The 13,110-nt window shown below is 55.8% G+C and overlaps 1 protein-coding gene across 1 annotated transcript in view; it reads right to left on the minus strand.

Moving 5' to 3' along the window:
* Nucleotides 1-2,875: 2,875 nt before the first annotated feature.
* The window catches only part of DESI2 (desumoylating isopeptidase 2), a 43,475-nt gene continuing 33,240 nt past the window's right edge, over nt 2,876-13,110 (minus strand). The window contains exons 4-5 of the mRNA XM_080824738.1: nt 12,804-12,945; nt 2,876-6,339 (exon numbers count right to left, since the gene is read on the minus strand). Of these exons, the coding sequence (XP_080680864.1) occupies nt 6,106-6,339; nt 12,804-12,945 (376 nt within the window). The 3' untranslated portion in view covers nt 2,876-6,105. The remainder of the gene's footprint in view (nt 6,340-12,803; nt 12,946-13,110) is intronic.

Here is a 13,110-nt window from a genome sequence, read left to right on the forward strand (position 1 = left end):
CACCCGAGCCCTGACCGGGGGGCTGACACCACCCCCAGGTAGACCACAGCATCACAACAGAGTTCAATCACTGGACATCCCACTGGCATCACACAGAATTGCATGGGTGGGGACCTTCCCCCCAACATGGGGTGACCAGACGTGTGGGACATGGATGTTCTGTGTGAAAGTAAAGGAGACGCACAGAGGAGGGAGCACTGGGTTTCCTAATACAGGGGCAGCTGCCTCCGCCGTCTCTGTTGGAGGAAGCACACAGGGAGGGTCTCAGCTGACGTGTGTGAGGACACGGGGGACATCTGAAGTGACGGGGGTACGGTGTTACCTGGAGCGCCTGAGCCATGCGGGCCGGTGGGCGGAGATGCTCAAGGCAAAGATTTAGAAGAGGGTCCGTCTCGGTGGGGACACGGTCAAGGTTGGAGCGCCGGTGAAGTGGGGCAGAGACCCTGACCCTGGTTCTCAACCAGGGACCCCCCGCCTACCCCTGGGGGCAAGATGTGTGGGGACCTTTGACGTGGCAATGACCGTGGATGGGGCAGGACTGTCTTGCAGGAGGCATTGTCCCACCCCAGTGGCAACAGAGACCCAGGGGAGAAACACAGGGCCAGGGTACAGGGTGGGACATCTGTGTGACTGGAGTCCCTGCAAATGAATGAGGACAGGAATGCGGTGGAGGGGAAGACAGGCAGGAGGAGGGAGAGCAGACGGCGGCACCGAGGGTGCTGCTGGGAGCACCAGGGAACTCGGGCTCAGCGGAGCTGGTGCTTCGGGAGGGAGGAGGAGGAGGGGTGGAAGCAGTAATGGCAGGTGGGGGCGCCGCAGTCCGGGGGTGCGCACCTGCAGGGGACAGCTGCGCTCCAGAGGAAGCAGAGGGCATTTGAAGAAGTGGAGGGTCTTGGGGGTGCTTGCCTGGGGCGGACTGGGAGTCCCAGTGGGAGGGGCCCAAGTGGCCGCGCAGGCTCGGTATGGTCGGTGGCGCAGAGGACCGGGTCCCGCACAGACCCGAGGTGCACACAGCAGGGCTACAGTAAGACCACTTCCCTTTTCTCTTTTGTCTGGTCCACAAAATCCACTGACCTTTCAGATGCAAAGTGACTTTTTCTGCAGGGACGCTGGTCTTCTGTGGATTGTCGGCTGCGGCTGCCCGCCAGGGGCCTCTGTGAGGGCCTCTCCAACGCGCCCACTCACTGACCCTGGGTTGGGGGGAAGCAGGAGGCGGGAGGGTCCTTCTGCCTTTGATGAGGGCTGAGTCCGGCAGCCCTGCTTGCCTTAGTCTTTCTTGCTTCGGTTTGGTGACCCCCAAACCCCAGTCCCCATTTGGGTGGATCATCACATAGACAGGGCCCTGGGAGGACGGAGTAGCTTCTCCTTGTCTAATTTTTCACTGCCCTGCCCAGGGCATATCCCTTTCCCAGCAGAGCCAGCAGAGTGGGTCGTAACACTCTCCACCCGAGGGGTCTGGTTTCTGGCTTTGCCAACCATATTCCCGGGTCCACCTGTCCGCAAAGCTAGGCCAGCCTGTTGGGCTCCCTCTGTATGGTGGCAGCTTCTGGAGCATCTGAAGGTTGCTCAGGCACTAGCTCCCACCGATCACTGGGGGTTAGGGGGTGAGGACGCGAGCGTGGTAGCCACTGGCTCCCCTAGCTGGGGCGGCCGAGGAGCCAGAAGCGTTTGGTGGAAACAGGCAACTGCTCCTGAACGAGGGGGCCACAGAGGAGCTCCGGGTAGAGGGCTCTACTGCACTCAACAGCATGGGAATGGAACGTTCCAGATTGGGGCCACGGAGCCCTCCCCATCGGGACACGGCTGCAGGGTACAGGTATGCCCGTCCAGCCTCCGGAAAAGAATGCCTGCATGACCAAGTTGGGAGAAGGCCCTTCTTAACTCCCGTTAGCTTCCCTCCTTGGCCTTGACAAGAAGGAAACCATGCCCACTGCCCAGGGTAGGGTCAAGGTGCGATCTTCTTGGGGAGGATGTTCTTTTTGGGGGAAAGGTTCAAAAGGACCAGTCTGAGAGGGCTTGGCAGTTCTCTGGGCTCAGAATCTGTAAGGAAATGGGTAGCTGCCTGCATCCAAGTTACCTCTTGGAAGTACAGCCGAAGCCATTCATCTTTATTAGCACAGATTTCCGCAAACTCAGAACAAGGTCAGGGTCTGGGTGGTGAGAACTTGGGGAGGGTAACTGGGAAAAGGAGCTATTGTCTCTCAGTGTATTTGGGATCTTCTCTGTAGGCAAGACCAGCTGCTTGACCAGATCTGAGTTTGGGACCAACTTGTTGGAGGCTGTTAGGAACCTACTCAGATGGGGTGGGGGGTGGGGGAGGTTCCCTTCGGTCCCCGTGCTTGAGGGGAGAACACATGTCTGTCCGTCATTCCTTTTTAGCAGGGAGGGGGCCGCCAGCAGTTATTTAATAGTACTTAAGAGTTTTTGAGTTAGTGGAGGGAAATGCTACTCGGCTAGGTACAAAAAAGCCAGCGGAGAAGGGCAGGGCCATGCTGGATGTGCTAGACAGAAGCGGAACAGGTTTATGGGGAACGGAGTCCGCATGCGCAGCGGGGGCTCTCCCTCTGCGGGCCACCCCCCTGCACTCTGGGCGGACAGCAGAGAGGATGTGTCTCCCGTCTCAGCCTGCTCTCATGGCCCGGGAGCCGGGGGGCTGACACCCGCTGCCGCTGTGAGGAGTGTGGCCATGCTCTCTGGGAGCTAAGGACTTGGCCCGTGGACCTGGGCTTGACGGCAAGCACGTGAGTCAGCGCGTGGGTTCAGACCAGAGGGCCGACCGCATCCACAGAGCACATGGGAGCCTGGGGTTCTAAGAGTCACCGCCCACCGCATCACAGCTGTAGCCAGAAAGCACTAGGAAACATTTCTTATAAAAGTATTTTTTAATAAATCAATGTATTTCAATGTTGTTAACGTGATAGCCCAATGCTATATCAAGGTAGCAAAAGTGAAATTCCTGGTATTTTTTTTTTTTTATATATATAAACACTATGAATGACAGTACATTTGCATTCAACTTCACAAGAAATGATCTTCAGGTTCATGAAGATTCTTTAACAGCTGTAACACCTCTCGAACAGTGAAGATGTGTATGGACTGCGTAGACAAGGCGAGTCTGAGGACTGAGCTGCACCCTAAGACCGAACGGAAGGGAAGGGTACGCCGTGGCAGCGTGGCCAGCTTGCGGAAAAAAACCCAAAGGAAATACAGCACGGATCGAAACGACCGAGTATCTTGCAGAAACGGAGCCAAAAGAAGACAACACAGATTCGAGCCCTGAAGCAGTGAGTGTGTTTCTACCCGTTTCGTGATGGAGAGAAGCCATGGACGCGGGGTCCCGCAGCGCGTGTAGCGTGGACTCTTCTGGCGCGCACGATGGCGCCCATCGGCGAACCCCGGGCCCCTCTGCTCTGTACAGATGCTGGTGAAGGGAGCTGTGAGCTATTGCTGGGATCAGACGGCGGCTGGCTGGCTGCGGACAGGCCTCCGGCGGAGCCTCTCTCCGCGCCACCTCCTACGGTTCCAGAGGCCACTTTCCAAAGCCGATGCCCCCTTCTTAGGGTTGACAAAACGAACCGACCGACCCAAGCAAGGGCACTGAAAACCAACAGAAACCAGCAGCTCTGACCCCCCCCCACCCCCAGTCTGTCACTGTCCAACCCACCATGAGAAATGTGTTTCGCTTGGTTCCCACTACAAAGAGCATCTCTGACTCCGCCACGTCACACGTACCCTAATGGACGTGGATTTTTCTGAACAGAGATCAGGCTGAGGACACAAATCTTCCCCGGCAGGGGCAAGGAAGAGCTGGTTAAGTGCTAGTCCATTAAGCCCAACCTCAACTTTGAACTACAGAGGGGAACTGGTTTAAATGAATTTCCAAAGTAAAGACGTTTCTTTCTTCTCCAACCTCAAGTACCACTGGATGGCAAGCAATCTCGCACCCAGAATTTTAGCTGCTGACTGCTACTATGAGGAGCGGCCTCAGGCCACTATCTATTTCTACCAGGTCCCTTCACGCTATTTTTCACCCCAAATGCTGCAGATGAAAGTAAATACAACAGGACGATGGAGAAATCATTTGTGTGCTGAGTCGCTGGACTCCGGCTAAGCACTGATGGGATGTCCCTGGCGTTCACCTAGAGGGGTCTAACGGGCGGCCGCTCCTTCATGCGGGGCAGCAGCGCAGACTAAAATCACGTCCACCGGAATGGACCGGAAACAACCGTCACCCACCACCGTATTTAAAAAAATCCCAAGCAAACTGTCTCCGACACTTTCCACTACCCTGGCTTCTGGCGTTAGGGCTCTCCTCTGAGGGCACACACACCTGGCCAGAGTCTTAGTGTTTGATTCTAAATCTCCTTTTGAGGCCTGAACCAAGTCCACTTCTCACAAAGACCACATACTCCTTTCCTCCTTCGGCCGCGTCTCTGAAACGAGCGCTCTGCACCCCCTGAAGAACCGAGGGTAGATGGGCCGAGGCTTTCCTCTCCAGAAACGGAACAGTCAGAAGCGTAGATTAGGTTAAGTGGCTTCATTTTCCTCAGGTCAAAGCTTCTAACCCAAGGTTTGGTTTCCCTAGGAACAGCGTGTGCTTCAGTTGAGAAAAATGAATCAAAATCAGCCGATGGAAAAGTTAAAAATGTCCTTTACTGAAAGGTACGTGTCTTCACAAAGCGCTCTAGCCAACAGCCCGATCGAGAAGTTTCCGTGAGAGGAGGTGCCTTTGAAACTAACCGTCTCGATAGAGCTGAAGTCACGGCCTCGGATTAACTTCTACGCCGCATCCAATATTCTACGTAGGACATTCATTCTTAAGGCAGAAAAACTGAATCTGACACATAATGACTCGGCTCTTACGTCCAGGGGTCACCCGGGGAGTAGCCTGCGCACACGGAGTCCTGGCTAATGTGGACTCGTCCGCGGCGGACAAGTTCTCCCTCAGAGCAGGTTCTGTAAGAGACGCATCTGAGAGAACAGAAGAAGATGACTTTTAAGACACACGAATATCTTCCAACAAAAAATCAACGAGACTCGGTTTCCTATGATGAGGGGACGCGACTCCCATCGCGAGCCGGCGGCCTCCGACGACGCGCTCGGTCGGGAATGGTAGGTGAGACCGCGGGACGGCGGAGTCGCTCGCTGGACAGTGTCACTTCAGCCCCTGGTTCTCGAGGTCTCGTGTAACAGGAGGCCCGACCAGTAAGAAAGCAGCTGCATGTCACCTCACACGGCCACTCAGAAGGCTGTCGCTTGGACCTTCCCACCCTGTCGTCGTAGCCCGGGGCGGGGAGGGTAGCGGATGTACGAAAATGAAGGTGAGGCCCCCAGCGCGTGTGCAAAAATACTCCTCAGTGACCAGCAAGGGAATCTTCAACGAAAACGACCTTAACGACAGAATCAGAGGCGTCCGAGCCGGGCGGACACGGGAAGGGGCCCACCTGCTGAGCTGGACCGGTATCTGGGATGCAAGCGCCCCCCTCTCGCCCTCCCCAACCTCCCCGGCCTGGATCTGGGGGGGCCCGGGGAGCGCGCTCCCTTGCGGGGCTGCGAGCCGCGGCCCTCGACCCCGGGTGCTCCTTCCCCTCTGCGTCCTGAACGTGGACAAAACCAAACACGAACCTAAAAGACCATTCGTGAGCAGGGGACGGTGACTGGGGCTGCTCCAGGACCTGTCGCGTGCCTGGGGGCCCCGCCACAGCTCCGGCTGCCGTCGGGAGGCTACAGAGCGGGCCTGCCTCGCCCGCCGGGGCCGCGACCGTTTCCTTCTTCCACGGTGGCAGGAGTCCACGCACGATTTGTAAACAGCGATACAAAATACTGTAAACATAACTGAACAGAGCTCGTATAAAACAGAAGGAAATCCAAATTTACAAGTGGGTAAAAAAAACCAGAGGGCGGCTTCATACAAAGTTCTCCCTCCTGCGCCGAGTGATTCTTTTGATTACAAATATAATCCTGAGCTGAAAAACTGGGATGGGGGGGGAGAGCCATCTTTGCATACAGAATGTCCAGAGGACGCGTGCTCTTGTACTTTTCTCTAGCTGACCGTCCCCTGTCCGAGACAGCTCGGGGGGGGGGGGCGGGGGGCTTTGGAGACGCTTAGAGTTTGGTGTGGCGCCCGGGCCTGGGGCCGGCCGCGGCGCTGGCCACGGAGGCGGACGCGGCGGCGTCCTCAGCCTCCTCCAGTTCGTCCTGCAGCTCCTGGCTGACGCTGGACTGCAGGGCCGCGGGCGTGAGCCACTCCTTGGGGAGGCAACTCTGGAGGAAGGGAATGCAGGAGCTGAAGTAGGCCAGTCGGTTGATCCAGCGAGGGATCTCCTTCCCGCAGAGGATCTGCGGACGACAAAGGGTGTCGGGTTAGGTGAGAAGGATGAGGTGGGCCTGGCTGCGTGCCAGGGAGCGGGGCGGGGGGGGGCCCAGAAACCTTGCACCTGGGCCTCTGGGGACACGCGGCACCTGCCTTGGGAGCCTGGGCCCTCCCGGCAGCCCCATCCCCCCCTCTCTGCGGAGCCTCGTTCGAGGAGATCACTTTCTGCATCTCTCTCTACCCCGTGGACTTCTGTCCCTGCCCCACGTCTCCCCAGGCGCTCGCATCAGCTGAGAAAGCCCATCTCCCCAGACGCAGCCCTGGCTTCGGGAGTCCGGGGCGGGAGCGGGGCCGTGCTCAGGACAAGGCCAGCATGCCCGGCTGCCTGTCGTCTGCAGACTCCGCTGGGGGTGGCGGGGGCAGACGTGGGGCCGGGGGGGTCCCTCTGGCTGACAGCGTGTGGCTCTGCCCACGTCCCGCTCTGGCCCTGTCCTTAAGACTCCGCAGCCACAAGCCACGGGCTACCTATTTCAGAGAGCGAGAATCGGGTCTTCCACAACGAACTTGACTCTTTCTTAACCGTCTGGCCTGTCTGCAGGCAATGCTGGGCGTCCTGAGCCCAAGCCCCCCGTCCCCTGTCCCGCCCCCTGGCAGTTTCGCCTCCAGTCACGTCACAGTCACAGGCCAGGATCCGGACATCTTATCTTAGTTGATGATTCAGGAAAAGGTGTCAAAGTATCCTATGTCCAAACATCACTAAAATATAAACAAACCAGCACCTGTAATTAAGCGAGGTAACTTCTCTCTCCGAAGGGGTAGCCTTACCTGACAAACGTTACATTTCCCTGACATACAATGTCTCTGACTTAACCACAGGGCAAGTCCCACTTAGGGAAGTGGTGGCATCGTTCTGACCAAATTCGATCACCCGCCAGGCAGCACAGAGAGAGAGAGAGACAGTACTTAAAGTTATTGGAGAGAGGTGCCTGGGTGGCTCAGTTAGTGAAGCGGCTGCCTTCAGCACGGGTCACGATCTCGGGGTCCTGGGACTGAGCCCCACGTCAGGCTCCCAGCTCAGTGGGGACTGAGTCTGCTTCTCCTTCTCCCTCTGCCCCTCTGCTTGTGCTCTTTCAAATAGAATCTTTAAAAAACAAATATGTGAGAAATGTGTCCGTGAACTTGATCTGGGGGAAAGCCAAGCTGTGACCTTATAGGATACCACTCCCGTCTCTCTACCGTCACAAACCCACGCAAACAAGTTTTATGTTGTATTTTAGAGCCGAGACGCGCCGGGGAGGGGCACCCGCCCAGCTGCAGGTGGAAACACAGAGGTGAGGCGAGCACTGTGCGGGTTAGCAGACCGCCACCGCTGACAATTCCCTTCCTCCAAACTACTTCCCAAGTCCTGGTTCTACTCGATGAGCTACCTTCCTCCCAAGGCCCGGTGGTGTGGCCTGATCAGCCCAAAACACCGTAGGGACAAAGACAGGCTCCTGTTCTGGTAGGTGGATTGTGCTGGGACACGGCCACACCCGTGGGCTGAGTTCTCCGGGGCGGAGTCCAGTCTGTGACCAGGCCCCCACCCTGACCCTCTCAGAAGTGTGCTGGTCCTCTGCCAAGCCAACGTTCGAAACTTCGAGTCCATCTGTGAGTCATTCAGCATCCTGACTCGAAGTTTGAAAGAGGAGGGCCAGTTGTGACACTAAATGCATTACACGTACACGCGTGTACCTGCTGCATCCAGATGTAAAACACACTTCTTGCGGTAGGTGGTGGTTTACGGAGCAAAATTACTTCAACCAGTAATTCCCCTTGTAGAAATCCTCCCCCCGACACACACTCGCTAGGGGCGAAGAGACAGACGCCCAGGGAGAGCTGGTACAGCGCCGTGTGGAATGGCGGCCGCCCCTGTCTTGTTCTGGATCTTTCCCCACCGTGTACGACGGGCACTGTGGGCCTGTCGCCTTCGGCCTTTATTGTGGTGAGGTAGTTCCCGCTCTACCCACTTCACTGAGAGAAAATTATCGTAAGCGGATGTTGAATTTTGTCGAATGCTTTTCTGGACCTACTGAGATGATCATATGATTTTTATTTTTCACTTTAAGGTGGCGTATCACACTGACTGATCTGCAAATGTGGAACCACCCTTGCGTCCCTGGGAAAAGTCCCACCCGATCCTGGTGTAGAATCCTCTTAACGTAGTGCTGGCTTTGGCTTGCTATGTTGTGTTGAGGGTTTCTGTATCTCTGTTCATCCGAGATGTTGGCCTGTGATTTTCCTTTTTTGTGGCGTCCTTGTCCGGTTTTGGTATCAGGGTGTTGCTGGCCTCATAGGAGGAGTTTGGAAGTGTTCCCTCCTCTTTCTTTTTTGGGGAAAAGTTGGAGATTAGGTATTAAATCCTTGAATGTTCGGTAAAATTCACCAGTCAAGCTGTCGGGTCTTAGACTTTTGTCTGCTGGGAGGTTTTTGATGCAATCTCCTTAGTAGTAACAGGTCTAGCCAGACTTTCTATTCCTTATAATTCAGCCTCAGAAGATAATGTTTCTAGGAATTTGTCTGTCTTTTCTTAGGTCGTCCAGTCTGTTCACAGCGTTTCTCTTACGAGACGGAGAACTTCTCTCTTTCACTGAACCTGAAGTATTGATTTTGGTTATACACTTTAGGGTTCCTGGCCTTAAGCCAGTTAAAACAAATCCCACTAAGCATCAAGGTTCATTTTAGAAAGCTGGGTGGCGCCCACCTTCAGTTTTGCTACGAACCATCTTTACCCGGTCGGACGCATCATTCAGGACGTGTGCGACTCTGGTCAGTAACCTGAAGTCAGCCTGAGAGGTTTTCGGGGCTGAGGCAATGTCATGACATGGAACACACACAAAAAGTAAAACCCCTGAGGGCACGCGGGTACCCCTAGAACAGTCAGTTTATGATGTCAGGGCACCCCAAGCAGGGCACACGGGTCAGGCAGTCTGGGTTAAAAGGTCTCCACCCAATGCACTTTGTCTCTGGGAGTGAGCACCAAGGGCGTTGCTCTAGACCGAAGATTTCTGTCCCCTCGAAGCTGGGGCACAGATTAGTGCGCCAACCAGGGATCTGAGTGCCCCCTCACCTCTCCCGCCTGTGACCCACGACACCTCACCAGTCGCCGAATCTGCCAGAGCCTTGGTCTCGGGCCCCTGGCCTCCAGAACGGTAAGAAACAAAGGTCTGCTGTGGAGAAGCCGCCCGGTCTGCGCTCTTGTGCTCCAGCCACCGAACGCACGAGAAGACGAGGCTTCTGCCCAAGGGCTTCCGATCGAGCCTGGAAAACCAGCTGGATCTTGGTTTCAGAGGGTCTGCCTAGAGACGGTCGGATCCAAACAGCTGGTGTCCGCGACAGCGGGTCGTGGGCCTCGAGGCGTGGAAGCCGCATGCGGCGGCGTGTGTGGCAGGTGTAGGAACAGGGCGGCAGCCTGGTGGGACTCCAAGTCCTCGCAGCGCTCAGACAGGCCGAGTGTAATGTTTTTCTTTAGGACAAGGGAAGGCGCAGTGTTGAAAAAGAAAGGTTATTACGGCCGCCCCCCGTCTCTCCTCCTGAGGGGCTGCGATTTGGGGCTTCTGTTTGTTCTTGTTACAAAATCAGCGTGTGCCGTTTAGTAACCCTAACTTTACTTTTTATAATTGCCCCTGCTCTCATCCAGCCCTCTTTCTGATCTGAAAAGGACGTGCACAGGAGGGACAAAGAGTTCTTACTGGAAATATCTTTATGTACCTGAACTAGACGGCCATATCATGTTTAGGGATTCGTCAGGATAAAATCCCGAGTTTTCAGAAAATTTCAAAATGGGTTCATACAGCCACTCCCTCTACCCTGACCACTTACCTAGCAAACAGCCTAGAGAAGTCGGCCCGTGTCTGCGGGAGGAGGGCGGTCCGGCTGCCAGCCCCCAACTGCACCAGTTGTGGCCGGAGCCGCCCTGAAGCACCCCGGGGAGGGGGGCGTCGGGAGCAGCAGGGGCTCACAGTCGCGGTGACGGGCTTTCCCCCCACTTGCAGTTTTGGCAAGAATCACTGGTTACGGATTCAATCAGTCCCCGTATTGGAAATGCAGAGCCGATGAGCAACTCGACGCAGCCGGTCCCAGCAGGAAAAAGCCCTTCCTGGGGGCACCTGGAAGGAAGCCAGGCCGGCCGGTCAGCGTCCCTAACTTTCACGATGTAGGGGTCCGAGGACAGTGTCCTGACCTGCAGTGGTCCCAAGGGACAAGTCCTGTTCCCTGAGCCTCCACCTCTCAGTGTAGCAGACGGCACCGTGTTTCAGTCTATGAATCAAGCCCAGCCAATTAGGATTGTGAATTCAGGATTAAAAAAAAAAAAAAAAAAAAAAGGCCGGGGCTTTTCTTCAGCAGGAGTGAGGTCAAGATGCCGCGAGGCCAGGAAGCCATGTTTCCAAGTTCAAGCAACATGCGAGTATTCCCTAAGCCCTTTTCTTAAAACCTGCTACAAAATGTGCACATCGGGCCGGATCATCAGCAGCCTCGATGGGTCAGACATCTGATTTTACAAGACCTCATTAGTATCTGAAAACTGCTTTTTAATACTTTGAAGTCCCCCTGGAAATGGTCTCTTTTATGTCATCTCCCTTTTTCCAGAGGCCATAATATGCAAAAATCATAGTAAAAATCTCAGCTGTGGAGAAAACATTCTCCTTTCATTATCAAAAGACTTAAAACTCCATCCATTCTAGAGCAGCAAAAAGCAAGGAAGTTGTGTCCCACTAACACTTTCTCTTCAAAGCATTCCCTGTACCTTCTATGAAATTACTTGCATAGAGAAAGTTTTATACCAATTCCTATCCTACATCGAATCCATAGATATAATAATCACAAAATACAAAGGCATTAAAAAATTCCCCTTTTCCTTCCTCATTACGAAGTTACTCACAGTCTCTCAGCAGTAACCTTAGACAGAGGTGACAGCCGTCCGGGGAGATCCCAGCTGGGACGGGGGGTGGGGAGCAGGGATGTGGGCAGCAGCGAGAGAGTCAGTGTGGTGTCCCCCCTGTCCCCCTTCCTACTTGGCTCAGGCCTGGAAACCTTTTAACCACACTCCCTCCCACGAGGAGGAGAGAGCAACACAAAAGGTTTAGCACTTTCGGCCGCCTCCAAACCCAACTTTGGGGATTTGGGGGGCTTTTCTCTTCTTGCCGGGAGGAGAGGACAGATCTGGGTATCACCTGGGCCACACTTGGTCCCCCTGACGTCGGCAGCCTGGCTGACACAGCCGGGGGATCCAGACGCCGGGCCTCCTGGGGCCGGATCGGCCGTTCCTGACCGTGTAGGCTGCTTCCCCTGCGACAACGGATGACAGCCCAACTGCTCCTCCAGACCTCAGATGAGGGCACAGCCGCCCTGTCACACGAGGCGACTGGATTGGGTGCTTGCTACTGTCTCCGCCAATTTTAACATTTACGGATCCCTATGGGTCCCCGGATGAGGGGACAAGCAGGGTCAAGAAGGATCTGAACCACCTTCTCTCGTTCCCGAAAGGCAACCAGGTCACCTTGACAGTGTCGGCGTGTCTACAAGACCGGTGCTGCCTCTCCGGCTTCCACACCCGGGCGAACCGTCAGGGATCATGCGAACATGAAGACGCCGACTCGGTGCACCGTGGCGGGACCCTCCGTGCGGCGGGCGCGGGACGCGTCCTCCAAGCAGCACAGCATCCCCACCATGGGCCTGTCCGAGAGCCGAGCTGTGGCAGCTGCGAGGGCAGGGGAGAGGGCCAGGGAGCCGGGCACCCATGCACAGGCCACCGAGGCGGCGGCTCCATCTGTCCTGCCCATCGTCCGGTCCTGCGGGGCCTGGCGCTGCCCCTGCCTCCGGCCGCCCAGGGTCGGCGACCTGGGAAGCTCTTCGAGTGCCCGTTAATCTGCCCGACCTTATTTCCTAATCTTGTGATTTCTTCCCTCCGTTTCCTGTGTTCAGGTCCCACGATTCTGATCTAGCTCTGATCTCCCACTTGGGACTCAAACACTCCCAAGGCAAGTGCATGCCCGTGTGTAAGCCGGCAGAACGAAATTTCCAGAGTGGCAACACGAACGACTTATGAATAATTTTCAGAGCCGGGGGAGAAAACTTCACACCGGAACTGAAACACAGAAAGAAGAATCTCGTGGCTGAGAGGCAGCCGTCGCTCAGGCATTGCTTTCTTTCAAGAGCAAGTTCCAGGCTGTAAGAAAAGGAATCGGGAGCCGAGGAGACGATCGTGGGTCATCGGTGCGCCCTCTCCCCGCGGCCGTGGCGTGGTCGGGGGGCACGGTCGGAAACTGCGCCCACTCGGAAGCCGCGGACCCCGGGGAGCTCACTCATTCCTATAGGACACAGGGCGCCACGCTCCCCCCGACCCGAAGGCCTGGGAAAGCACAGAAGACAGGCAGGCGGCTGTGAACAGCGGACGGCGAGGACGCCGGGGCCGTTTTTCGCTCAAAGGATCTGCGGAGAAAGCGGCACTCACCTCCGACAGCGCCGAGGAGAAGTGATTGCAGTTCTTGTGCATGAGGTGGTAGGCGTTGCCCTTGTACTCCTTGCCCAGCTCCTCCACGATCTTCTCGATGTCGTCCTCCAGGAAGTCCGTGCTCCCTAACACTACAGCTTCTCTTGAAGAAAAAGGAGGAGGAAAGAAACACGATCGTGTGAGTCTTAAGTATTTCTAAAGTATTAAGCATCTCTTAGGTATTTCTAAAGGGCACGTTCAAAGACTGGCTTATTCCCGGGAATACTGTGATTGGCCTAACAAAGCCACAACAAACAACACGACTACA

Source organism: Martes martes (genome assembly GCF_963455335.1).
Source record: "Martes martes genome assembly, chromosome: 15".
Lineage (NCBI taxonomy): Eukaryota > Metazoa > Chordata > Mammalia > Carnivora > Mustelidae > Martes > Martes martes.